At 31.9% G+C, this 25,524-nt stretch overlaps 3 protein-coding genes across 4 annotated transcripts in view; 2 read left to right on the forward strand and 1 right to left on the reverse strand.

Moving 5' to 3' along the window:
• Window positions 1-6,163: 6,163 nt before the first annotated feature.
• On the reverse strand, window positions 6,164-12,341 carry LOC102600616 (uncharacterized). 2 transcript variants are annotated; one of them, XM_015313297.1, is made up of 13 exons: window positions 11,758-12,341; window positions 11,610-11,685; window positions 11,026-11,231; window positions 10,867-10,953; window positions 10,659-10,751; window positions 10,407-10,561; window positions 9,994-10,078; window positions 9,826-9,912; window positions 9,625-9,744; window positions 8,916-9,017; window positions 8,665-8,835; window positions 8,461-8,560; window positions 6,164-6,515 (listed from the first exon to the last, which is right to left on the reverse strand). In XM_015313297.1, the coding sequence occupies exons 1-11, from the start codon at window positions 12,112-12,114 to the stop codon at window positions 8,668-8,670; spliced, it is 1,536 nt and encodes a 511-aa protein (XP_015168783.1). In that variant the 5' UTR covers window positions 12,115-12,341; the 3' UTR covers window positions 6,164-6,515; window positions 8,461-8,560; window positions 8,665-8,667. The 2 variants fall into 2 exon arrangements, with proteins under 2 accessions (XP_015168783.1, XP_006357187.1); XM_006357125.2 differs by having other exon boundaries at window positions 8,461-8,574.
• A 5,400-nt stretch (window positions 12,342-17,741) lies between these two features.
• On the forward strand, window positions 17,742-22,782 carry LOC102601075 (probable inactive leucine-rich repeat receptor-like protein kinase At3g03770). Its single transcript, XM_006357126.2, has 7 exons — window positions 17,742-19,740; window positions 19,830-19,963; window positions 20,555-20,798; window positions 21,342-21,553; window positions 21,690-21,715; window positions 21,923-22,034; window positions 22,234-22,782. The coding sequence occupies exons 1-7, from the start codon at window positions 18,390-18,392 to the stop codon at window positions 22,462-22,464; spliced, it is 2,310 nt and encodes a 769-aa protein (XP_006357188.1). The 5' UTR covers window positions 17,742-18,389; the 3' UTR covers window positions 22,465-22,782.
• Window positions 22,783-23,114: 332 nt separating this feature from the next.
• LOC102601417 (triacylglycerol lipase 2-like) overlaps window positions 23,115-25,524 on the forward strand; it is a 6,106-nt gene continuing 3,696 nt past the window's right edge. The window contains exons 1-2 of the mRNA XM_006357127.2: window positions 23,115-23,552; window positions 23,671-23,790. Of these exons, the coding sequence (XP_006357189.2) occupies window positions 23,151-23,552; window positions 23,671-23,790 (522 nt within the window). The 5' untranslated portion in view covers window positions 23,115-23,150. The remainder of the gene's footprint in view (window positions 23,553-23,670; window positions 23,791-25,524) is intronic.

Raw genomic sequence — 25,524 nt, forward strand, 5'->3', positions numbered from 1 at the left:
TGCATCATATCTTCATCGATTGCGTCATAGTTAGAAGACTCTGGTTTAAGTTAGGAATAAGCATGCCTACAAATAGTGGAGATCCTGATCATGAAAAAAAATCGCTAGACTTTCTTGGAAAGACAGACATTAAAATAAAAAATCTTAAATGGATCGATGTCTTTCCCTTCTACTCATGGAGTAGTTAGATGAATAGAAATGGGAACTTCGACAAACAACAAAAGGAAAACATAAATCCTAATAAACCTTATACACATACTATGGAATTCATGACCCTCAACAACCCAAGACGAACCAGAAGCTGACCTAAATTCGTATTAGTTAGATGGGAAAAAACTTAAACAAGGTACAAACTAAACACAAACGGCTCCTAAAACTAACTAATCGGGAAAAATGGTATAAAATGAGTCATTAGAGATAGTAATGGAAATTGGATCATAGGGTTCATAGGAAACTTATACGAAGCGAACGATATCATTGCTGAGTTTTATGTCTTCCATAAAGGATTAGCTATGGCTCACGATAACAATCTCTTACCCATTACAATTAATATTGATTGTAAAGAAATCATAGGTCTTTTAATATAATGACCATCGTGCTTACTCCAATATTCTGTGTGATTGCAGGGAACTCCTCCGCAGGTTGGGGAACCCCCGGTCCAGCATAGGTTCAGAGAAGAGAACCACGTGGCAGATGCTTTAGCTAAGGAGGGATCGAAGCTAACATATGCTAACTCTTTTATTTTTTGAAAAGTTCCATCTCAGTAGCAATAGAAGCAGACAAAAAATGAACTTCTAATATTAGACATATTAGGCCTGCAATAATTATTGCAAATGATTGTAATTGTTTTTTGTCGATCCCCAGCCCCTCGAATTGTTCTAGCAAAACCAATGCTCTGCCATTGATTTGAATTGATGCATAAATATATATAATATCTCCTTATTTATCGAAAAAAAAGTTATTTTGTCATTAATAGGGTGAAAATTTACTACTAAACGAGAGAGGACTTGCAACTAATTGGAATTTTTATGTTGTCTGTTTTCTCATAAACATAAAACCTCTTGAGTTGTATAACTACTAAAATTTTCCCAATTCTTTATAGAATTCTACCAAATAAACAAAAGCTTATAAAATCGCATAATACACTATGACAAAACTGTTCTTAAAAAATACAATATTTATTGATCAAAATTTTAATTCAATAAAAATTAAATTGAATACAAGTTGTAGTATACTAGTCTTTAATATAATCTTCTCACATAGTACAAACAACATTCTCACGTTAAACTAGCATTTCTCGATCATATAACCTAGAAGACGAACCAACATTGTTATTTTTAGCCATTTGTTAGGCAATAAATTTGATCAAAAATAATAAAATTGGTGAATATAAATGGTAAAGTAGGAATTGATTTGAAGTAATAATAAATTTGTATTGGTGAGAATAATCGTTATATGAGATTTAAATAATTTCTAAAGTAATGATATGAATTATAAATTTTATTTACATATGAAATAAATGGATAGTAAATATAAATGTGGGACTATTTTTACAATATAAATTTGTGAGTTAATTGTTGTATTTGAAATTCTCAATTCATGTTATTTTAGAGAATTTGAACTTTCATCACGTGATATGAAATCTTGAGATGAAATTAGCGTGAGATCGCACGTCCAAACATTGATTTCATCTCATGATTTCATATCGCAATATAAAATTGCAGGTCCAAATGCCTTCCAAGTTTCCTAGCAGCTATCGTTAGTTAGCACAAAACAACGTTTTTAAAGAAAATGAAAATTCAAATTATAAATAGTTTAGTAGAGTTATTAGAGAAAATAATGCATGCATTAGCTTTGTGTATTATCAGTATCTTGTTTGGTACATACTTTCGATCTATGTATAACTTATGCTTGAATTAATACACTTCATTGTGTATTGAGGTATGCATTATCAATACCATTGATTTATTTACATTAATAATGCAATGAGATTTAGTGTTTCAATAGCATGATTAAAGACACAATTAGTCCTAAAAAAAATTCTCATCCTTTGCGCTATATCTATGGAGTGTATTTTTATAAATAAATATTATTATTTTTAAAAAATACGCTACGTTATTTTAATAGACCAAATTAAATACTCTATGAAAATTTCTCAATTTATCTAATTCAAATATTATAAATACTATATTATATTATTATTATTATTATATACTCTATAATAATAAGTAATCTCCAAACACATTGGATGTCCAAAGATATTTTTTTTCATATCTTTAGAAAAAGGTGATCATATATAGGAGGATCTTTTTTGCAAACAACACCACGGGTCCCCTTAATACGCACGTGAACATCCATTACTGTGTAGACTTCAAACTCGATGTATTAAATAAAGGAAAAAGGGTGAAGAATATCTTAATTTATTGGATACTCTTTGGTCTAAAAATATCCTTCACTTTTGTTGATATCTTTTGGTCAAAAAGTAATCCCAATTCAAATTTAATCAAATTGAATTCTTTTAGTAATTAATTATTAATAAATAATTCTAAAAAATTTAAATAAAAATTATTGAATTCAAATTTGTTTCTTCATCTCTAGCTCAAGGGCTGAACTACACACATCCAAAAATGGTCAAATAAACACCCTTCTGAGAAATTTTTTTCTAAATAAATAGGTTAAATACAAATATTTATTAATTGTTGAACATTCTTGACAAAGATATAGTCTAATGGGGAAAACGATGCAAATTTTCCTTGGAGGCATGAGTTTCACTTTAACAAGTTTCTTTTTTATTAATCAAAACAAGTCAAAGTACATCATTTAGTGTTTTGATTTTCTCCTTTTAAAATTAAAAAATAATTACTATTTTTTTTTCATTTTGGTTTTAAAAAATTAAGCTAACCCCATCATAAAAGTATGAGCATCCTTAACCAAAATGTTGATTTCGCCACTATTCTAACTACGCCCTTTCAAATTTTATTTAATAAAATTTTACTGACTATGTTATTATACCGCCTCAATAGTAGAGTTGGTAGCACTAGCATCAAAATTGAATAGAGCAAGGAAGGGAGACACTTGTCCTAATATAATAAAAAAATTAAAGATGAAGAATCATTTTCCAGAAAGCTTTGGTTGAACCTATATTCGAGGATGTACGATCCACTCCACGTTACATGACATGTGGTCCAACAAATATTCCAACAATAGGACCAATCCATATTTTATGTTTACCTTAATTTAGTAAAGGGCTTTGTCTACATTTAAAACATATATAGATAAATATATATACTTTACTTTACTTTACTTTAATTATGATGAGATAAGTCATGTTGGAATAAGTTATGATGAAATTATATTTTATTACTTGTTTGATTTATTAAATATGTATGGCATAATTTATATTAATAAGATGTTTGTTTACAAAAATACCCTTTAAGAATAAGTTGTTTATTTATAAAAAAGAAAAAGAGTTTAAGGGGGCACTTTTGTTATTTTACATTTTTTATGCCGGAATAACTTATTCCGAAATTAGTATCTCACCCACAAGTAGAGTTAACTTATCCTAGTCATAATTATTGATTCTAACACTTTGTAACCAACCAAAGAATAGAAGGGAATAGAGTGGTACTAAAAACTTATCCTGAAATTATTTTTCTTTATTCATTACACCAGCGGTCCCTAAAAGCAGGCACCTCTTTGATTCTTTATTGACATGTCTACTTTTATTCAAAGATATTTATATAATTCATTATATTCAATTTTAATTAGTTCATTGTACATTTTTTATATATATTTGATACGTACAACAATAAAATAAAATATATGTACACTTTATCTTTACCACATAAACAAAAAAAAGTTTCAAAAAATTGTAAACTCAAATAACACGTATCAAATACCTTCTCAACTTTTACACACTTTCGGAGGGCTCCAAATAACCCAAGGCTCTTCTCTGAGCCGCACATTGATCCAACTTTATAATATTTCCCCTCTCCCTTTTTTAATTGTCATATTTTTCTTTTTCAGAATCAAACAATATATATTTGAAAGTCAACTTATAATACTTTTTATATAGTTTTTAAATATTTAAACTTTTATTATAAAATATTAAATTAAAGTAATATAATTTAATTTTGAAAATTAATCAAATTAATTCTCAAAAAACACAACTTGACAACTATAAAGAAACGGAAAGAGTAGAAAAGAAGAACTCATCTCAACATATTTATATTATATTATATTTCATATATCTTATCTTTAATCGAATAAATCAAATATCTAGCACTAAAAGTGTCTTTACGAAATAATTCATTTAATTATGTAATCCTTAATTAGAATCATGTTTAATTATATAATATAACTTGTTCACCAATTCCTAAAAGGTTTAATTTATATATACTATGTATACAATTTTTATATGTTATATATCACTCAAAAAATATTTACAGATAATTCTAAAAAAATAATTTATAATAAACTAATTATGTAAATAATCTCTTAATGAATATCTTGTCATAAGATAAAGCAAAGGGAAAAACAATGAGAAGAAGGATCTAGAAATCCTGAATGCTAATTATTAGAGTATTTTCCACAGACAAATACCTAACCACGGCAATTAACAATCTTTAATTAATTAATTGACTAGACTTACAATCCAAACATCCTCAATTAAGACATGTTTCGTCTTCTTATTGCCGCCTAATCATTATATTGAGTAAATTTTAGGTTTAGTAAACATAAAAATTATATTTGTATGTTATAGTTATAGTTTGTATATTGCGCTTTATAGCAAACTTTATGTTTGCTATGACTATTAATATGTATATTTCGGTATACATATACATAAAAATTTGTATTTGTATATACTTATATATAAAAACTTGTCATATCTTGGTTTGTATATTTCGATGATCTGTATACAAACTAAAACATAGTAATTGTATATAAACAAAATTACTACATATATACATGAATAGATTATACAAACATGTCTTGTTATGTATAATTATGGAAAATATACAAACAAATTGAATTTGTATAAACAAACTAAAAAATAGTAATTATATATAGGAAAAAAGGCTCAAATATGCCATCGAACTTTCAGAAAAGGACTCATTTATGTCATCCGTTAAAAGTTTTGGCTCATCTATGCCATTACCATTTAAGAAAATATTCATTCATGCCATTATTTTTTAACGGTGGTTTTGCAAAACCATTTTTTATTGTTTGTTCAGAATTTTAATTTTTTATTATAAAAATAATAATGACGTGGCCGAATTATAATTGGCCACGTGTAAAAAATGGTTTTGCAAAACCACCGTTAAAAAATAATGGCATGAATGAGCCTTTTCTTAAACGGTAATGGCATAGATGAGCCAAACTTTTAACGAATGGCATAAATGAGCCTTTTCTGAAAGTTCGATGACATATTTGAGCCTTTTCCCTTATATATAAACAAAATTACTACGTATATATACATAAAGAGATTATACAAACATGTCTTATTATGTATAACTATGACACATATACAAACAAATGCTATACTAATATATACAATTAATTTTTATACAACACATGCATATCGAATGGGTCCAATCAGATGGCAAAAACATGAAATGTTTGCTGCGAATTACAAATAAAAGAAACTATGACTATAATATTTAATTTGAATTAATAATTTGCTATTTCATACAATTTTCCCTATATTATATTGGGATGTATTTGGTATAGTTCTTTTAATTTTATCATATTTGGTTTGCAAAAAAAAATAAAAAATTATTATTTTCGAAAAAACAAATTCCTTAAATGTACGAATAATGATTTTTCTAGTAAAACTAAGAAAAATAAATTTCACAATGCCACTTCATACTATTTGTCTCTTCCCCCAACAACATACTTGTAATCTAACAAGTACAATCTTGACCTTCTTTCCTTATATTATGAAGATATCCCTGACCCTTCAAATATTTGTCTAAATTATATATAAATAATTTTGAGATAATATTTCCGAATACCAAACATAGAAAATAAATAATATCATCTTGAAGGGCAACAAAGCTAGACCCTAGCTTTGAGAGTTCATCCGTTCATGTAATATAATCTCCGATAAGTGTAGTGTTGGCCAACGTACAATATCGACTTATGAACATGTTCATAGTGCATCTGACCAGAGAATCAGACTGATTACGGTACATCAAAACTGTTATTTACAACGAATGATTAACATCACATAGCTGGCCAACACAATGATGCACTTGGAATAACAATTTTCTCTTTATACACTTAAATGCACCAGGATCAATGTGAACTGAAAAGGGGGCACAAATGAGACAAATATAAAGAGGCTGATACACAGTTGGGGGAATCAAGGAGAATGACAATGAAGAGAAGAACGCATTGGGTCTTTGATGGATCTTATAGAAACGCCACCATATTGTACAGAGCAAACGTACATATCCTTTTGGACTACTCCATTTGGTTCAGTCGATTTAAACTACCCTATCTATAAGTTCCACCTGAAAAAAACACAAGCAAATCACACACTAAGCATAGGGCTAATATTTTCACCACTAGCTAAGAAAATTAAAATAGGATAATATTTTGCAGTAATACATACAACTTCTTGAGGAAAATTTAAAGCCAAATTACATAAGAATTGTTGTCATTTTATTCCTTTCAGCTCTTAGCGTTTCAATAAAAATTGTTATGAATCTTTAGGGAAGTATCGATTCACAAGGCGATATATAAATCAGCTCGTTAAAGGGAGGCTGAAACCTTAGAATTCATTAAAAGAGAACTCTGATCTCTTCAGCTCTTCAAAGGGAGACTGAAACCTTAGAGTTCAATGGAAGAGAGAACTATAATCTCCTGTTTTTTGCTGAATTATGACTTACTGATTTATTCATCAAAAGCCCCTTTAAATAGGAGTCTTATTACATCAATAGGAAGTCTAATTCTTATGAAAGTAGGAGACAAATCCTATTCCAAACTAATAACTATAACTTAACATAATCCTTATGAAACTCTGAAACTAAACCTTATTCTAGAATAATAATAAAGCAACTAAAAATATAATTTAAATACTTAAATTAATGACTTCCAACGCATCCCTAACATTACTCCCCCTCGTGTTGAAAGAGCTTGTCCTCAAGCTCAAGTTTCGGGCCAATCGAAAATCTGGATCAGTATCAACTTATCCAATTCCAGCCCTAGCTTGAAGTTGACATTGATAAATTTCGACTCTATCAGTTTGCTGAAGCATGACTAATTTGCCCATCAGATTGCTACTTTCATGAGGTCCAAATCACTGATATTCTTCCCAACTCAGCCTTTCGCTCGTTTAAGTTGATAATACCATAATGGTGCTAGTCCGAACATGTGAAATCCAGCCACACCAATCTTTTGCTATCATTGTATGTTGATTTTTGAAAAATGTTCACAACAATGTGCTCGAATTAATGGATTATTGGTGCCGTTATAAGTAGGTGGTGTATTGCCTTTTGTAGCAGGAATTGTTGATCTGCTAGTTGTCTGGGCACTATTTGACTCAGGTTTGTGGGTTGCTGATTTTGTGGAGTCAATTCCCAATCTAGACAATTGTTCTTGGATGACTTGGACAATTCTTTCGATGAGGCGTTGTTCCATTGCTGCAATTTTAGAGTCTATTAGGGTTTCTGTAATGGTATGTTTCCTTGAAATCGAGAACTGATCTCATCGCCCATTGTGTTAGGCTCTGTAATGGTATGTTGTGGATGCGTTGGAAGTCCTTAAATCAAATATTTAATTATATTTTTAGTAGCTTTATTTATTATTCTAGAATAGGGTTTATATTTCATAGTTTTATAAGGATTAGGTTAAGTTATAGTTATTAGTTTGGAATAGGATTTAGGTCTCCTACTTTCATAAGAATTAGACTTCCTATTGATGTAATAAGACTCCTATTTAAAGGGGATTTTGAGGAATAAATCGGTAAGTCATATTTTAGTAAAAAGCAAAAGATCGGAGTTCTCTCTTCCATTGAACTGTAAGGTTTCAATCTCCCTTCAATGAGCTGAAGTTATATACAAAAATAGGTCGATCTAGGAATTCGAACAAAGGCAAGGGAAAGTCGAAGTCAATTGATTTAGATTTTCCTGTTCATCGTCCTGTGACTCGATCCTTCTCTAAGAATCCTAATAATTTGGTACCATAGCCTAACACAATGGGCGTTGAGATCAGTTCCAAATTTTGCGATGAGATCAAACAAAGGCAAGGGAAAGTCGAAGTCAATTGATTTAGATTTTCCTGTTCATCGTCCTGTGACTCGATCCTTCTCTAAGAAGGATAACAATATGATAAGAATGCTTTATTAGATTAGAGGCAAAATTATCAGTACACCAACACCAAACAATTTCTAGTATAGGGTGCACAAACAGTCATTCTAGACATTATAGATAGAGTTGAAACATCAACTCCACTGACCTCATTGAGCAGTCCAGTTGGTACTTGGCCCAGTATGATTACACTTGAGAAAGATGCTCAATCTATCCACAGCTTTTGAATGAACATTCATCCAAAATCTCTGCAATTAAGTGTCTTCTCAGAAAATAATAATAATTGAGGTAGAAATAGTATTGGGGCAAGTTGGGGTGGGGGTGGGGGTGGGGGGTGATAGAAGAGAGAGACCTATCATTTCAGTGTTGGAGCAAAAGGAGCCGGACACGGAGATACGGAGTGATCAGGTAGTTGATTAATAAAGTTCACTGTTGTTTCCAGGCAAGCATTTAGAATTTTCTTTTCCAACCTAACAAGCTGTGTGGCAACTCGTTTTTTGGGATCCAGATCAGCATCAGACAACTATGAGAAGAAAACTGATATTAGACTCATGATGATGAACTTAGATCAAAACTCAACCTCTAAAAGCTTTAGGAGATTACCAAAGCCTCATCTTCACTTAAAGTGGTCGGATAACAAGCAAGTCTTGCCCTGAAATAGTCACTTAGCTGGTCAAGAACAGCTCTTTCCATGCAAGGACTCATCTGCATTGATAAAAACAGAGGAATGAGTCACCTTTTTGTTAAGATAACTATATGACAGCCGCTATAATTGTGGTTTAAGTGACTAGTTGGGAGTTCTGAATCTTTGTTAGTCTCCTTTTATACTTGTTTTACACAGAGTATGGTTCTGCAATTACATGCCAGACGCCATGAAATAACTTTTTGTAAAACTGGAGAGAAAGATATGCATAAAATAGGACACCAAAGCTTCTCTTAGTAGCATCAAACTCCTCATTTAGAAAAGCACCAAGTGCTCCATGCTACATGACATGATACACTACTGAACTACATCAACAACTAAACGACATGTAAAAAATAATCTGCACTTGGTAGGAGTTAATAAATGAATATCAATTGCCACATGAAAACAGACAGTAGGTAGCATCCTTTTATGAACCTGTTCATATTGAAATTAAAATGCCTGGATTACAGCTAAATATATCACACACCATTATTAAGACACGGGCACCTATGATTCCAACAAGAGAAGAAAGTAAAGTCAACAAGAATCTCTACTTCTCTTTGGTCCATGCAATTGCCACTTTACATAACCATAATCAAGAAGCTTACAGAAGCCAGGAGATTTTACCGGACATATAGGGCCTTGAGATGATAAAACAGTTTGCATTTCCGAAGGATCTGAAACATATCCCAATCTCAAATAGGGAAGCATCTCCAACACAGCCTCTCTTTCTTTTCCCACACATACCTGTTGTGGTATGGGAACGTTTAGAACTCTTCAAATTAAAAACAAATCACTGACGAAAAGCCTCAAAACTGAGAAATCTACCTGGAAAGCTTGCACCGATAGTTTACCATTCCTTTGAGCAGCCAGTCGCTTGTCTTGATATTGAGGATCCTCAGTATTTAGTGCTGCCTGAATTGTATTAAAGACAATTATTTCAATGTGAAGAACTAACGCAATTGTGTGAAGATTGGTTTAAGTAATAAATATTACCTCCACCATTAGACGGTCATATGAATTTTCTTCATCAACAAACCCATAGTTAATGAGTAATTTTGAATTAGGTTGTGGTCCACACCTACATAAATGCAGGAACATATTGCTCAAGATCTCTTGCCAAACAACAGGCATAGGAAAATACATTTTGTTATGCTTAAAGCAAAGTCCATCTATCCATCCATTTTTTATTATTTTTTGATAAGGTAAGTAAACTATCCATCTAAAGTTTTAACTAGCTACAAGTCTCTGATAGAGGTGAAAATTCCAAACAAAAAAGAGTTTGCATGTCCACCAAATTGGAGTGCCATCCTAGATTTGAAACACAACCATGTAGTAGTAATTGCTGTGTTCTGAATTGAAACAAAAACTTGAATACTAACAAGAAATGTAGAAGGCAGATTACATACCACACGACAATTGGATCTCCGACGCTATAAGAGCGGTCAACGACCAATTGCACTGCACCATTAACTGCTGCTAACATTGCTTTGCAGTTGCTACAGTATGATAATAATGGCGGTCCCAATGGGACTAGTGCAAACCTCCGCGCAAGACTAACTTTCTGGTGTTGATAAGGACTTCAATTGGCTTAGTCATTCTTACACATAGATCTATAAGAAATATAAACTTAACAAAATGCCACTATCAGGGTGACAAACCTGCAAATGTACAACACATGATTGCACCGCAACAAAAGCTTGCTTAAAGATCTCAAACGGAAATGCTTCAGTGGGTATATCATATGGGTATTGCTGCACAAGAAAGAATGTTGTTAAAATCAAAATCAATCACATAATTGGCTAATCGCTAAGATGAATGCTATGGTGGACAAATGAGAAAATATCAGAATAGAACAAATTAGAAAACCTGAAATAGTGATCCAGCCATGAACCAGACTGTATCAAGCTCATTGTACTCTCTCTTGATCCCTTCAGCCCTCTCCAAAACTTCAGCCTAAGTTTTCACCAAAATTATCAATGAAGATAGGACTTCTGATATCTATCAGCAGAAGGAAACTTAAAATACCTTGGTAGGACTCCCTGTCAGATAATCGAGTTCAGCATCTGACCATAAAAGAGGTGATTCCACAGACAGCTGTCCCCTTGCCCTCTGGCGATCAAGTTCTCTTATATACGGATACCAGAAAGACTTCTTTCCTTGTTTCTTCTCATACATTAGATAAAGCGCTAAGCAGGCTAGTTCAGACAATTTGTTTGTTGTCAAGAGTTCCGCTGTAAAACAAACTTTTCTAATCAACTATCTATTTTTCCTGCACAAACATTAACTATCCATCTTGTATTAAAACGCCCATTATTTCCAACAAAGCATTCTTGGCCAACCATCAAATGCATATAGCTATTTAAACTAGAATCTCTTGAATTGCTTCTATCAATGCCACTATCTATTTCCCAGACTTTAGAAGAGTATATTGGAAAGCCGGGGTGGGGTGCAGGGTGGGAGGATTCCTTCGTCAATGCATCTAATTTTATGTGGATTTAGACATTGTTCCATCACTTGTTTTCTAAAAAAAAAATTGACAAGCTACATAACAATTAATTCATAGCTATCAAATGGATAGTGTACTTGCAAAAACCAAGACAGCACTTTACCAATGGTCTCATTTCCCAGAACTCTCTCAAGCGTTACCACCAAAGAATCCGGAACAGCAAAAGCAATATCACCAGCCTGCAAAAGTACAAGTTGACCTCACCTAATCAAGAAACAAAGAAAAATCAAACAACCGGATACGAAATGGACCTGAAGATCCTCACTGGCAGCAACGTAGTGAATAGGCAGATGTTTAGCATCATGCGAAGGCCTATCCTTAATAACAACTTTACAAGGAGGCAATCCATTTTGGTGCATCCAAGATTTCAAGTCCCCATACTCATCCTCTTTCTTACTAGCAACTTCAAGAGATTTACGCACTTCCTTGACCGGACCATTATCAACAAGTGTATCTGAGCTGGAAGCAGAACACATCTTCCACAAACGACGAGCATTTGCATATTTGGGGGAAATGGAAACCCTAGAAAAAAGTGCAAGTGGCCGATGAGTGAAAGAAGGAAACGGAGCTGAAATGCATTTGGCCATCGGTGAATAAACCAAGTCCATGGGTAGAAAAGAGAAATTAGGGTTAGAAAAAAGGAAATTCGAAATTGGGATGATTGAATTTGTAGAATGAAGAATTTTTAGGGTTTAGTTGTGTTGTGGAATGGTGAAGATGAGAGCTATCACTGTCGAGCTTCTTTAGCCTCTCTCTATTAGGTAGAGTTGCAGATATTTTTTTATGGCGGATGGATTTGATGGTTTACTTGATTAACAAACTTTTATTGGAGGGAAATAATAAAATTATACATAGCCTTATAACTTATACATAGTACTATTAGTAATGGATTGGAGGATTCTAACTTTAGTTTTATACATAATTCTAATTAAATAAGTATCAAATATAGTACTGTATTATTTATACAGAATCTAATACATCCTAACCAACTACCAAATGACACTTATTTTCCTTACCAAATGATAAAAATACAAAACAATGCAAAGGATAGGAAACAATATGTATATGATCCAACCCCTTATTGAGTTTAATTGATTCTTGAAGAAATAATTTTGGAGAATAAGTAGATCAAAGTAAATTATGTTTAATAATTAACATGTATATGATCGACATTAAGTTTAAGATGTAAAGAATATATGCATTTAGCTTGCTATTTATAGGTAGGATGTTGGCATAATAAGAAACTTAACGTAGCATACTCATGTTATCGTGTCATGACTTGGCACACCCTTTTATATTAGCGTTGTGGGGAAGATTTTAGAGTCATTGAGAGTTTCTTGGAATGATTCTAGATTATTATGGAATATCTAGGAAGATTTCTTGAAAAGCCTTAAAACACTGTAGGCATACAATAATTCAAGAGAGGGGAGCTGCATGTAAATATAAAAGGACTTATGTAATGATTACTATCTGCATATTAGCCTCTAAGTGAGTAGTATAAATAGAGCGACATTACATTCATTTGTAAATCATCAAACAAAAATCAATCAAGTTATTTTCAATAGAATACTTCCTTGTAATTCTCTTGTGTTCTCTCTATCATTCTCTTTGTGATTCCTAGTGTTTAAGGTTGATTTGACATAACAAAATCTTGAACAAATGATATAAAAATATATGTGAGTTGTCAGGTGTCGTATGCTTATTTGAAAACTAAGAACATGACAATAGAGTTCATATATAATTGCTAACTCAATTCTAACCAGATATATAAAAAAAACATAATGGTTCAATTTGTTTACAACAACTTCATAATCTTTTACAAGCTCATTTGTAGTTTCAACTCCTCTACGTCATATTGTTTTAACACATAAGTTATAACAACAAAGTCCTCAAGAGAAAATGTAAATTAACAGGAGCAAATAAAAACACGAGATACAAATCAGGAGCTCATTTGAGTAAATGAGTTCTATACTTTTGTGTGTGGAACTTGGGAAATCTGTAGTGCTACTATTTGTGTGTTTGTTTTAATGTAATAGCTCACAAATTATATAGAAAATGTAAGTTGAACTAGACAAGTTAGGTATGACGAGCTCAATTGAAAAGACATTGACAGAGAAATCAATTCTTGACCTTTCTGATAATACCACCTATTACTCCAACTCATTTTTCCTTATAAAGTGATGCGTTCTTAACTTGCTACTAGTAATTATAATGTTTATTAGTCAGAAAGGATTAATGGTCCCCTAAACTAGCACCAATTTTAAAAATCAGCCATATCAAACTTACGATATCCTTACTTTACTTGATAAAAATACAATTAATAAACATCTTCGACTAAGTTTCCTGAACCATAAACAGGAAAATGGCCAGCTAGTTAATGGAAATCATCCAATACCTAATCTTATTTGCATTTTTCATAGAATCTAAACAAAAAGAAATTACTACAAGATGTTAGAAAAATAATAGAGAAACTTGTACATTATGTTTAATTCTAGGTATACTTTTTACGTTACAAATATAAAACTAGTGGTCCATGAATGAGTACTTACTTCTTACAAATTTTCAAGAGAATAATGATTTTATCTGTCTTTTCAGCTGTCTTCCAATTTATTAAACATATTAATTTTATAGTGTTCCATGAGACTTTTCAAGAAATACCGACACCAAATCAAATAGTTAACAAATGCAATTTCAAATTTAATACCGAAAGTGATATCCTAATTTTGGTTACCAAACCGCTGGATGTATTTAATTTGTTTTCGTAAGCTAGCTTTGTTTTTTGGGAAACAAATATATTTGAAAGTTTTGTATTAGAGTTTAGATTCCAATTGCAATTTGCAAATAGAAAACTAAAACTATACCATATTGCATACTATATATTATATGTAGAAATTACCATAATTGAGTCAAACGACAAGCTTTAAACTATTGATGTGTTGTCGTATCTTATATTATAAAATTAAAAAATAATAGGAACAAGATAAAAAAAAAAGTACAATTATCGGGGTGGCATTTGTTGGATTTTTTTAAAAAAAAAACAGCTGAGGTTCTAACTCAGTATTTTTATTTTTTTTTTAGAAAAAAGATAATCAAATAAACGCAACCATAATAATTCTTCAGTTTTCTGAAGGGAAAATACTACTTTTAGATGTTGATTAAAAAAAAATTATAAACGAGGAAATTTAAGAAAACACAAGTTTCATAAATGGCATTCAATATTGATTGTGTTTTCTCCATCCTCCAATACACCTTATTTTCATCTACACCACGTTATCTAATAATAGATTGGAGATTATTCAACTATTTTCTCAATAATATTTTTAACTTGCGTATTAAACAAAAGAAAATAACTAAAAAAATTAACCTACTTCTTTTTCTCGTTTTTATACCCTTGTAACAAACGTTAAATACGTCGATTGAAAAGATTATTTGAACTTACCAAGGCAATACGATCATATCTGAAAATAATCTCTAAAATTATGTGTAGTTAACAGACACAGAGGCGGAACTAAGTGGGGTTTATGGGTTCGGGTGAACCGAACAGCTTTTTCATAGACCATATATTTGTACTAGAAAATTAATTAAAAATATATATATGTATATTAATTTGTGAACCCCTAATAAAATTGATTGACGGTTCTAAAAGAAATTTAGAACCCCCAAACTCTTAATTCTGGTTTCGCCTCTAAATTAACCGTTCATAGTAGATATTCTTTCTGTCTATTGTTACTTGTCAAATTTTGAATTTTACTTATCTCTTTTTATTTATCATTTTTGACAAATTAAGAGAAGACAATATTTTTTCCTATTATACCCTCAATTTATTTAGAGACTTTAATATTTTTGAAAAAAGTAAAACATTTTTAGTGAGTAAATTGATTTTGAAATACTATCAATTAATAGGATCAAAATAATAAATTCATTATATTAATTATTTTTTTAATATATATGCCAAATAAATAGAAACAAAGCGAGTAATCATTAGAGCCAACAGATTTGTGAGGAATACCATGCATGTGAAACTCGAAAAGAGAGACATAGTTAAAAAGAAATCAAGTAAATTAGAAGACTAAAGTCCAAATAGCCGACTTATAATTTAAGGAATTTTTTTAATAAGTAATGTAGTACTAATAATATTCTTTTCATTACTGAAAAAAGGGAACAATTATTAGTTGTAAATGAGTAGTGATTTTTTTAAATTTAATTTTTAATTCACTAATAATTGTTTGTTTGGTTAAATTTTTAAAATTAAAAAAAAGATATATATTTTTTTCCTGAAAAATACCTGTAAAAAAAGGCACAATGACAAATGACCTAACAAGTTTGGAATCGTGTTTGAATGGTTGATATTTCTCTACTCTTAATTAGAGTTTTCGTATGTAAATTCTCAAAATAAAAAAATTATATATTAAAAGCATCATTCTCAAAAATAGTTTATACAATACATAAATATAAATTTAATCAAATCCTAAATATAGTCGAATACCAATAAAAAAAAACTATAAATTAGTGTTTGAAACCATGGATATGAACAAGGCATCCATAAAAGTTAATCTCAAAAGAAGTGATGAAATTATGCATCACCCACTCATCATTATCCTTAAACTAAAAAAATGTGATGGTGATGATAAAGGAACCAATTATGGGAGTTAGTTTAATTATTTTTTTTTCTTTTTGGAAAAGCATTAACCTAATTTGCATGGAAAGTGAAAGTTGTTCAATTTTTTATTTTTTATTTTTAGTGCTTTTTTATTTATTTATCTATAATATTAAAAATAATATTTATTTTTATTATATAATTCAAGAATAATTTATTACTACTATTTTATATCTATTTTACTTTTTATTGTTAAGTATTACATTTATTTTCAGTTCATTTCCCAATATAAAATAATTAATTAGGAATGCTATGATAAAATTATCATTTTTACAAATATGTCAAATCAAATATGAACAAGTAAACATGGATCAAGAGAGTATTTAGCTTTGCTTTTAAATAGAATATATATATATATATATATATATATAATTGAGTATTGCAATTGACTTTAGATTTTGAACTGCGTTACTTTTTTTGTTTGTAGATATAGATTTGAAATACTAGAATATATCATACATCTTTTTCTTTCAATTTGTCTGCATTATTTACTAGCATTTCCATATTAAAAGATTATCTCATATTTAAATTTCACTTTTAGCGTGAAAATGAATTGTTCTATGCTCCATTCCGTGCAAAAATACATTTTTTTTACATGGATTTTTTGAGGTTTTATTAATATTATTTACTGATGTGTCAAAAAAAAAAACCTTAAATTTTTGTGTACATAGTAAAACGAATCCGTTTGGTTTAGGAAGAAGGGGCGGTATAGTTTTATCAAATATTTGAGTTTGTCTGTTTAGAGTGTATTGAAAACATCATCTCTATAATAATACTGTTAAATGTGTGTACGTCTCATCCTTCCTAAATTTCATTTATGCAACCTCACCAAGTACATAATACATTATTATTGTTTGTGTTTGGAATGAAAGTTGAAAATTGATTTGTTATTTTAAACCAAGCAAGTTAGATTTAAAATTAAGAAATGTGCCCAAAGATATATTTATAGCAACAAATCCAGCAGAGTACACGACATTTAAACCAACTACCCTTCTGATAATATAACATAATACTAGTACTATATTAATAGTTCTCCAACCTAACTTTTTTATTTCAAGCATGAAGTTTGTGGATGTTTAATTACACACAGCTAATGATCAACATCAGAAGAACCTTGACGATCATGGTAGAGTAGCAAGTACTTTTTCGTTTTTAATTAGAAGTTTGAATTTGAATTTCTTTAACATTGAAATCATTTTTATTAAAATACACTTTACTTCTAAAATACTATAAATTATAATAATTGATTATTCTAGGAGTAACTTTTTAATATCTAAAAAGATATACACATAAATTGGGATATAATTTTTATATAATTAAAGGCTAATGCATAAAAATACATTTAAATTGGAATTACAAACACATTTAGACATTTCAACACGATTTCACGCGTTTTATGAATATACAAATAAAAATATTTACTTATCATCTGATATCGTATTTAAATATCTATTATACTTGATATATGATCGATATCATATTATCTATTATGTTCGATATCTTGATCGATATCATATAAATTGAAACAAAGTTAGAGGTTATAATACAAACAAACCTTATAATTAAAACTGTCACATGGGGTAAACTATCTTTTGAGGACTGTGAAGTAAAAAATATTGATGAGAAGCCCATCTCTTTCTTCTGCAAGAACCGAACCCAACGGAAAGGTCACCATTAATGGCGGAAACCTCATGAAACTCGCGACACTACCTATCTTCTTCTCATTCAATGCATGTAGCATTAAATTCCTTCTTCTGTCTATAGCAACCCAACTTCTCCATTTTTCTACATTATATATACTACTCTACTTTACTCTTCTCCACTTTTGTGCTTCTTTTAATTTCACCTCTTAAGCCGTACAAGACCCATTTATTAGTGCTTCATTATAGAGTTCTCTGTTCTTTTTGCTTCTTTCTCTTGACCCCCAGAGTGGGTTTTTGTTCTATTTGTTTTCTCTTCTTCCAAAATATCTCTGCCAGGAAAAAGCAAAACATTCCTTCAATGTGCAGTTTAGTTTGTTTGTTTGTTTTTTCTTGATGGGTCTTTGTCAAGATTTGTGTTTGGTTCAGAATTAGTTTAATTTTCACCCAAAAATATTCTATCCATTTGGAGTTTTCCGCAGATTTAGACATAAAAAAATGCTTGACGTCTGCAAGAATTGAAGCTCAAATTGTTCCCTTCAGTTTATTCATAAATTTCTGTTGAGTATTTAGAGGACTGTGTTAAATGGGGTGCCTAAAGATATTTGTCATAGTTGTATTCATGTGGGCTTTATTGATCCCAAATTCTCATCAATTAGGGTCCTATGAAACTCAAATTCTTCTTCAGTTACGGAGGCACTTGGAATATCCAGTGCAGTTGGATGTTTTGGAGAATTACAATGGGGATTTTTGCAGTTTGGGTTCAACATTGAATATGAGCATTATTTGCGAGAATAACTCTGTTACTGAGCTCAAAATCAAGGGAGATAAGCTAGTAAAGGTCAATGAATTCCATGGAGTTGCAGTTCCAAACAATACCTTATCTGAACGTTTCTCCATTGATTCATTTGTTACCACTTTGACAAGGTTAAGCAGTTTAAAAGTTCTCACTTTGGTTTCTTTGGGCATTTGGGGACCTCTCCCTGTTAAAATTCATCGGTTGTCTTCTCTAGAAGTTCTGGATATGAGTTCAAATTTTCTTTTTGGTAAGGTTCCATCTGAGATGTCTACAATGGTGAAGCTTCATACTTTGACATTTGATGGCAATTTTTTCAATGAGAGTCTCCCTGAGTGGTTTGATTTGTTACCTAATATCACTATTTTAAGCATGAAGAATAATAGGTTGAAGGGTAAATTTCCTCATTCAATTTCTAAAATCACAGGCCTAACTGATATTATTCTGTCACATAATGCTCTTTCTGGTGAATTACCTGATTTAAGTGCTTTGTCCAATTTGCATTTGTTGGATTTAAGAGAAAATCATTTGGATTCTGAACTGCCACTGTTGCCACAAGGATTGACCACTATTCTTCTTAGTAGTAATGCTTTCTCTGGTGAGGTCCCAGAAGAATTTGGCAAACTAAATCTACTTCAACACCTTGATCTGTCAAATAATGCTCTTACCGGAACGCCGCCTGCTGATTTGTTCTCTTTGCCAAGTATTAGTTACTTGAATTTAGCGTTTAACGTTCTGAGTGGTTCACTTCCTGAACATCTCAACTGTGGGAGTGAACTTGGTTTTGTTGATATTTCTGATAATAGACTGCTTGGTATGCTTCCTTCTTGCTTGAACGCCAGTTCGGATAAGCGAATTGTAAAGGTCAGTGGAAACTGCTTGTTGGATACACAATATCAGCACTCTGAGTCCTACTGCAAACAAGCTAGTTTGGCAAAGAAACAAACCACTGGAAAAGAGATAGCAATATTGGTAGGTGTTGTTGGGGGAATTGTAATACTTGTGGTGTTTTTGGCTGTTGTTCTTCTCATCTTTTGTAGAAGACAACATGCACGTCACGATGTGGACCGGTACATGTTTCCCAAAGTTGTGCAAGATAATGGGCAACCCAATATTTCTGCTGAGCTCCTGGCAAATGCTAGTAAGTTGTAGTTTGATTTCATTTTCAGTGTCAACTGTAAATTTTTTTCCGGGATTTGATAAGAGTTTCTTTAACTTATTTTACCTCAGGAATCATTTCTCAAACAACAGCACTAGGATCACAAGGTGCCCCATCATATCGGGTGTTCTCCATGGAAGAGTTGGAAGAAGCGACAGAAATTTTTGATAAATCAGCATTACTCGGTGAAGGCTCCATTGGAAAAGTACTGCTCTGAAACTATTTATGACTCCCAAATAATTGTAGGAAGAGGACTTAGCGTATTGTTTCCTTGCATATATCCATTCAAAATTCATTTTATATTTTGTCGGAAGAATAATATTTTTGTTGCTTATTTAGCTTTTGTCCATATGATGCCATATTATTCCAGAGGTCTTGATCTCCGTTATCAATTGAAGCAAATCAAATTAGTTTTGTAGGTAGGTTTCATTGAATAACTCGTATCAGACAATTAAACAGATGCACAAGTCGTCAATATAGGCAGTTGATTAAACAGTTTTTTGCCTTTATGATTGATTGTCTGTGTTCATGAATGCTATATGCATCTTGACTTTGCAATTTAATACCATATAATGGTGGTCACAGTTAAAAGTAATGTTCGTTTTGATTTGGTATCTACTGAACTTTGACAATTAATATCAATAAAGTCAGTGCGCTTGATTCGCTTATTTAAAGTGCATATGCAGTGAGTTGATATCTCTTCAAGCCTTCTGTCCCAGGATTTTTTCTTTCTTGGGATCAAGTTGGACAATTTTTATTTAACTAACACCCTTCTATGTCATTCTCTCTATCTCAGATTTACAAGGGAAAATTAGAGAATGGAACCTATGTTGCTGTAAGGGAATTGACTGTTCATAGACGATGCACTAGTTGGAATTTCAAACTTCGAATGGATTTGCTGTCAAAGTTTCGCCATCCCCATTTAGTTAGCCTTCTGGGTCACTGCATTGATGATGGGGTGCAAGATGACTCAACAGTCCACAGACTTTTTCTGGTTTATGAATTTATTCCTTGTGGAAACTTCCGTGCTCGTCTTTCAGGTCAGTAGCGTAAATATTTTAGTACCAACAGTTGCATAGACATATACTTGATTGAATATGCAAATGCTGCAGGTATATTTCTGGTTATGCTGATTGCTAATTTTCAGATAACTATTTAGTATGATAGTTTTGGTGAATCTGTCTTTTTTTGAATATTGTGCGGGGGAAGGGGGTTAAGGATGAGAAACACATGAATTTATTGCGTCTTTTGTTATTTATTCTCTAGTAAGTACAAATACAGAGTATTGTTATCTTCTGGATAGTTTCTTTCCGTCTATTTGTCCAAGCTTGCGATCTGAAATTTTACAACAAAGTGAAAGACAATTATTGTAGTTTGATGAAGCAATCTGTGTTAGCGTTTCATTGATTTGTCGAGATATACTTGATCGTATGTTCTTTGCATGGTCTGTTAGCCGACACTTGCACTGCAAAATGTTTTGACCATCTTTTTCTTTGTGTTGTTCATTTTATTTATCCCGATATATCCAATGAACCATAGGGAATACATGTTGACCTTGTGTAAATCATCATTTTCACTTGCAGAAACTACTCCAGGAAAAGTCCTCAACTGGTCAGACAGGTTGGCGGTTCTGATTGGTGTTGCCAAGGCTGTGCACTTTCTCCACACGGGTGTAATCCCTCCTTCATTCGGCAATAGCTTGAAGACAGATAGTATATTGCTTGATGAGCATCAGATTGCAAAACTTAGTGATTATGGAATGTCAATCCTTATAGAAGAAAGTGAAAAAGTTGAGGTATGTTGAAATGATATTCATATGATGAAGGGTAGGGGTAAGGTCTGCGTACACCCCACACCCTCCCCTGACTGTTATTACACTGGGTTGTTGATGTTTTAGGGTAATATCTGATACTGATGATATTCTTTTTCAGGCAAAAGGAGATGGCCACAACGCCTGGTATGTAACTCTTTTGCCCAAATAGAGTCATACATCAGTCTGTTTGCAACTTCTATTCCTAGAAAAACTGATAGATTTTTTCTTAGTGCCTCTTCTGACTATGGCATCCCTTAGAGATAGATAAAAATGCTTGGCAATGACAGTTCAAGAATGTTGAGCAGAGACATATTCTCAACATTAAAATTTTGTGCATTTCTTCTCATGCAGGAACACGAGGAAGAAAGAGGATGATGTGTATAACTTTGGTTTCATATTACTGGAGTCGCTGGTGGGTCCTTTTTTTAGTGGAAAAGGAGAAACATTTTTGCTCAATGAAATGGTATGGAACTACTAATTTTGATTTTTGATATGCAACTCCTTTCTCATTGGCAGTAGCACAGAATGCTCTTCAGCATTGTTTCTACTGTGGATCACAAACTTTCGTCCCGTTTGTAGTTAAGGAGTTTTGAAATGAATGTCTGTGACACTTACTATGACTTGGAAGGTAAGCAGTAAAGTCTTTTTTTTTCCGATGACAGACATCCTTTGGTAGCCAAGATGGTAGGCGTAAAATTGTGGATCCTGCTGTGCTAACCACTAGCTCCCAAGAATCTTTGTCAATTGTAATATCACTCACCAACAAATGCATCTCTCCCGAGTCACAGAGTCGCCCCTCATTTGAGGATGTCCTCTGGAACCTACAATATGCAGCTCAAGTCCAGGCTACAGCCGATACAGATCAAAGATCTGATGCAACTTCATTGTCATGAGGTATTCAAGAAATTCAACTGCATCTCATCAGCAATACTTGCTCATGCCGTTGTCTCAATTGGGATGCAGGCTGAATGCATGATGTTTGTGAAGCACAAAATGGTTGCAAACCTCAGCCTCATGTTCAATCTTCTAGTCCTCGTTATCATTTTCTTTTGTATAAAAATGTAAATTTGTCGATTCTTTGGATTTTAGAATTTAGAAGTGGGTGATGTTGCAAAACAGAGACTAGTCTTCACATGAATTTGTATTACCCTCCTTCAGAAAGGATAGAAATGAAAGTGACAGAAGGCTTAGTAGCCGTGCAACCTCAAAAATTGCCCTTCATGCTTATGTGTAAGATAAGCATACATGTATATCAACATCAGACTAATAACTGATCTTCATTGCCTTGGTACTTGCATTGATCCAGATATGAGAAAATCAAAGAGACTAGAGTCCCTCCAATTCTTCCTAAACCCTATAACATACTTTTCAACAATGAAATTTGAAGTATTTTTGTATTGAATATAGTAACTTATTATATCCTGTATGTTATTCTCATGTAGGTAAAGTTTACTTTCTATAAAATTGAACAATTGGCAATTGAATTACAACCGAGTTAGACGAGATAGTAAATGCTCTCCACCTTTAACTCTAATGTTGTGGGTACGAGATAGTAAACGCTCTCCACCTCTTAACTCTAATGTTGTGGGTGGGTTCGAGTCTGAATCATTTATTTGAGTCCCTTTTTGGTATTGAGTGGGTGTGTGCATTTTTTCCTTCTTTTCTCGGACACAACTCCTTCTCACTGTTCTCTTTATTTATATATAGTTCTGGCTTTAATTTTAGCAGAGCACACTGTCTACAATATATCTTCCTTCCTCACGCCGTGTTTTCTAATAGAATGGCGGTGCTAAGAAAGTTACCGAGTCTAAGCATTTTAAGTTTAGTGGCATTAGTCATCTTAGTAGTGGAACCATACGAATCATTAAGCTCTAGCAGGAAATCTGTTCATTCCGGCTTCAAAACCGATTACAATGGCGTGGGTAGTGGAATGTGCGCCTCTGCCGTCACTGTTCATGGTTATAAATGCCAGGAATTTGAGGTAAATAATAATCAATCGTTCCATTTTTCTCCTTCTATTTTCCCGATCGAGCTGGTTGAATCAGAAAGCCATATCCTATTCTACAATTCGTATAATTTATGTGTTTCTATTTTCTCAGGTAACAACTGATGACGGATACATACTTAGCGTGCAAAGAATACCAGAAGGTCGTGTAGGAGGAGCTGGTGGGCCGAAGACGAACAGGCAGCCAGTGCTGTTGCAGCACGGCGTTCTTGTGGTAAGCATCTCTGGGCTCTAGCTCTAATATGCGCTACTGTTTCACGCGTGACTATAAAAGTTCAGTCCTTTCTCCCCCTCAAATTGGGGAAATGGGGAAGAAGATTATAATGTGTAGAATCGAACTCTCACCGTGAGAAAACCAACGCTACTATGTATAATTTTCCAATTATAAAATTTAGTCATTTTCGACTGAAAATAAAATTTGATCAACTCAACATCAAGGTGTATTTTAGTAAAAAAAATTAAAAGTTTAAATAGCTAAATAAAATAATTGATAGTTGATATAAGAAACTTACAAATTACAATAGTTTAATTGTGTTTTAAATCATTAACTCTTAATAATTGCTTAGGTTGCCTCATGTCTAGAAGTGGAGAGAGAATTTTAAATTGAACCCATTATATGTTTAATCGTTAGTAGGTCTGGTTCATATACACTATTCGTTGCATCCGCCTTCGCTTATGTCTGGAAATAGTCAATGTAATTATACTCCCTTTATTCAGATTTACAAAAATGTTATGAAATTTTTAATACCACAAATTTATTAAAATAAATAAATAGCCATAAATTATAATTTTTTTTAAAATATTTTGTTTTGTGTCTATTCAAATTAAACAAGAGAGTATATACATTCACAAGCCTTCACTAGCGGATGGTGTTTGGGAAATGGAATCTTTCTCGTGAACATGAGTTTATCGTCTTTCGTAGTTATTGTCCCCACTTCTGATCTAAGAAACAGATTTTTTTTTTCCTACCCCAATTATCCTATGCGTGAATCTTTTAACAAAGTGGGATTATTTTATTTTATTTTTGACTTGAGTGATTAACATTACACTATGCATTCAGTGTATACTTGCATAAATAACACAAATTCAACACAAAAGTTGTGGTGTAGTGGATGAGGTTATTTCTCTTTTATTGAGAAATTTAGATTCGAGCTTTGAGTATAAAAAAATCGATAGAAAAAGTTTCTCTCGTTCGGAGCCCTACATGGTGCGAATTAATAGGGCTCCAGGGTATCAGATATCGATTGAAAAATAAAAAACAAAAACAAATTCATCCTAGCTATGAGCTAGAATGAAAGCATGCTCGAGAGTTCAATATGCTTTTACTTTGGCAAAAAACTACCTAATTACCGAGAGGGTAAGTGTATCTCAATACATACAAATTTATTTGAAAACAATGTCCAGATACATGTACTGGACCAAAATCTGGTACAAAAGGTAATTTTGAAAATTCACGAGAAGGAGAAGGCACGTAATAAGGCTTGGGATTTGTATAGTTTGCCCTTTACTTTGACGCATGTACTTACCTTAAGAAATTGATTAAATTTTACTATATAAGAAGAGGGAATAAGTTTTCACCACAAGGCAACATGTGTTCCAATAAGAATCACTACTAATATCCAATATATTTATATGTGGGCCCCACTACCTTCCACTTAAATACTACATATTATATATTAATTACTATACTCTAAATGACTTAAATACTCCATATTATATATTACAATAATTAAAAATTATTTGATACTTTATATTCTATCAATGCCATATAAATTAAGATAAAAAAGGTAACATATAATATTTAAATATATTTAAAAATAATATAACTAATACTATACATTACAATAAGTAACACCTTAAATATTTAAAAGTTATATAAAAAATTTAATTGACTCTCTAAATTCTATTGGTACCACATAAAATGGATTATATGATAAACATATATTGT

This window comes from Solanum tuberosum, unplaced genomic scaffold, assembly GCF_000226075.1.
Source record: "Solanum tuberosum cultivar DM 1-3 516 R44 unplaced genomic scaffold, SolTub_3.0 scf00241, whole genome shotgun sequence".
In the NCBI taxonomy this organism is placed as follows: Eukaryota; Viridiplantae; Streptophyta; class Magnoliopsida; order Solanales; family Solanaceae; genus Solanum; species Solanum tuberosum.

Excerpts from the sequence above, each read along its gene's own strand:
- LOC102600616 (XM_015313297.1), bottom strand. The coding sequence starts at position 12,114 with ATGGACTTGGTTTATTCACCGATGGCCAAATGCATTTCAGCTCCGTTT. Across the intron at positions 11,686-11,757 it reads CTGCCAGTGAGGATCTTCAG|GCTGGTGATATTGCTTTTGC; the intron begins GTCCATTTCGTA and ends GTACTTTTGCAG. Across the intron at positions 9,913-9,993 it reads ATGACCGTCTAATGGTGGAG|GCAGCACTAAATACTGAGGA; the intron begins GTAATATTTATT and ends AATACAATTCAG.
- LOC102601075 (XM_006357126.2), top strand. The coding sequence starts at position 18,390 with ATGGGGTGCCTAAAGATATTTGTCATAGTTGTATTCATGTGGGCTTTA. Across the intron at positions 20,799-21,341 it reads CTTCCGTGCTCGTCTTTCAG|AAACTACTCCAGGAAAAGTC; the intron begins GTCAGTAGCGTA and ends TTTCACTTGCAG. Across the intron at positions 21,554-21,689 it reads AAGAAAGTGAAAAAGTTGAG|GCAAAAGGAGATGGCCACAA; the intron begins GTATGTTGAAAT and ends ATTCTTTTTCAG.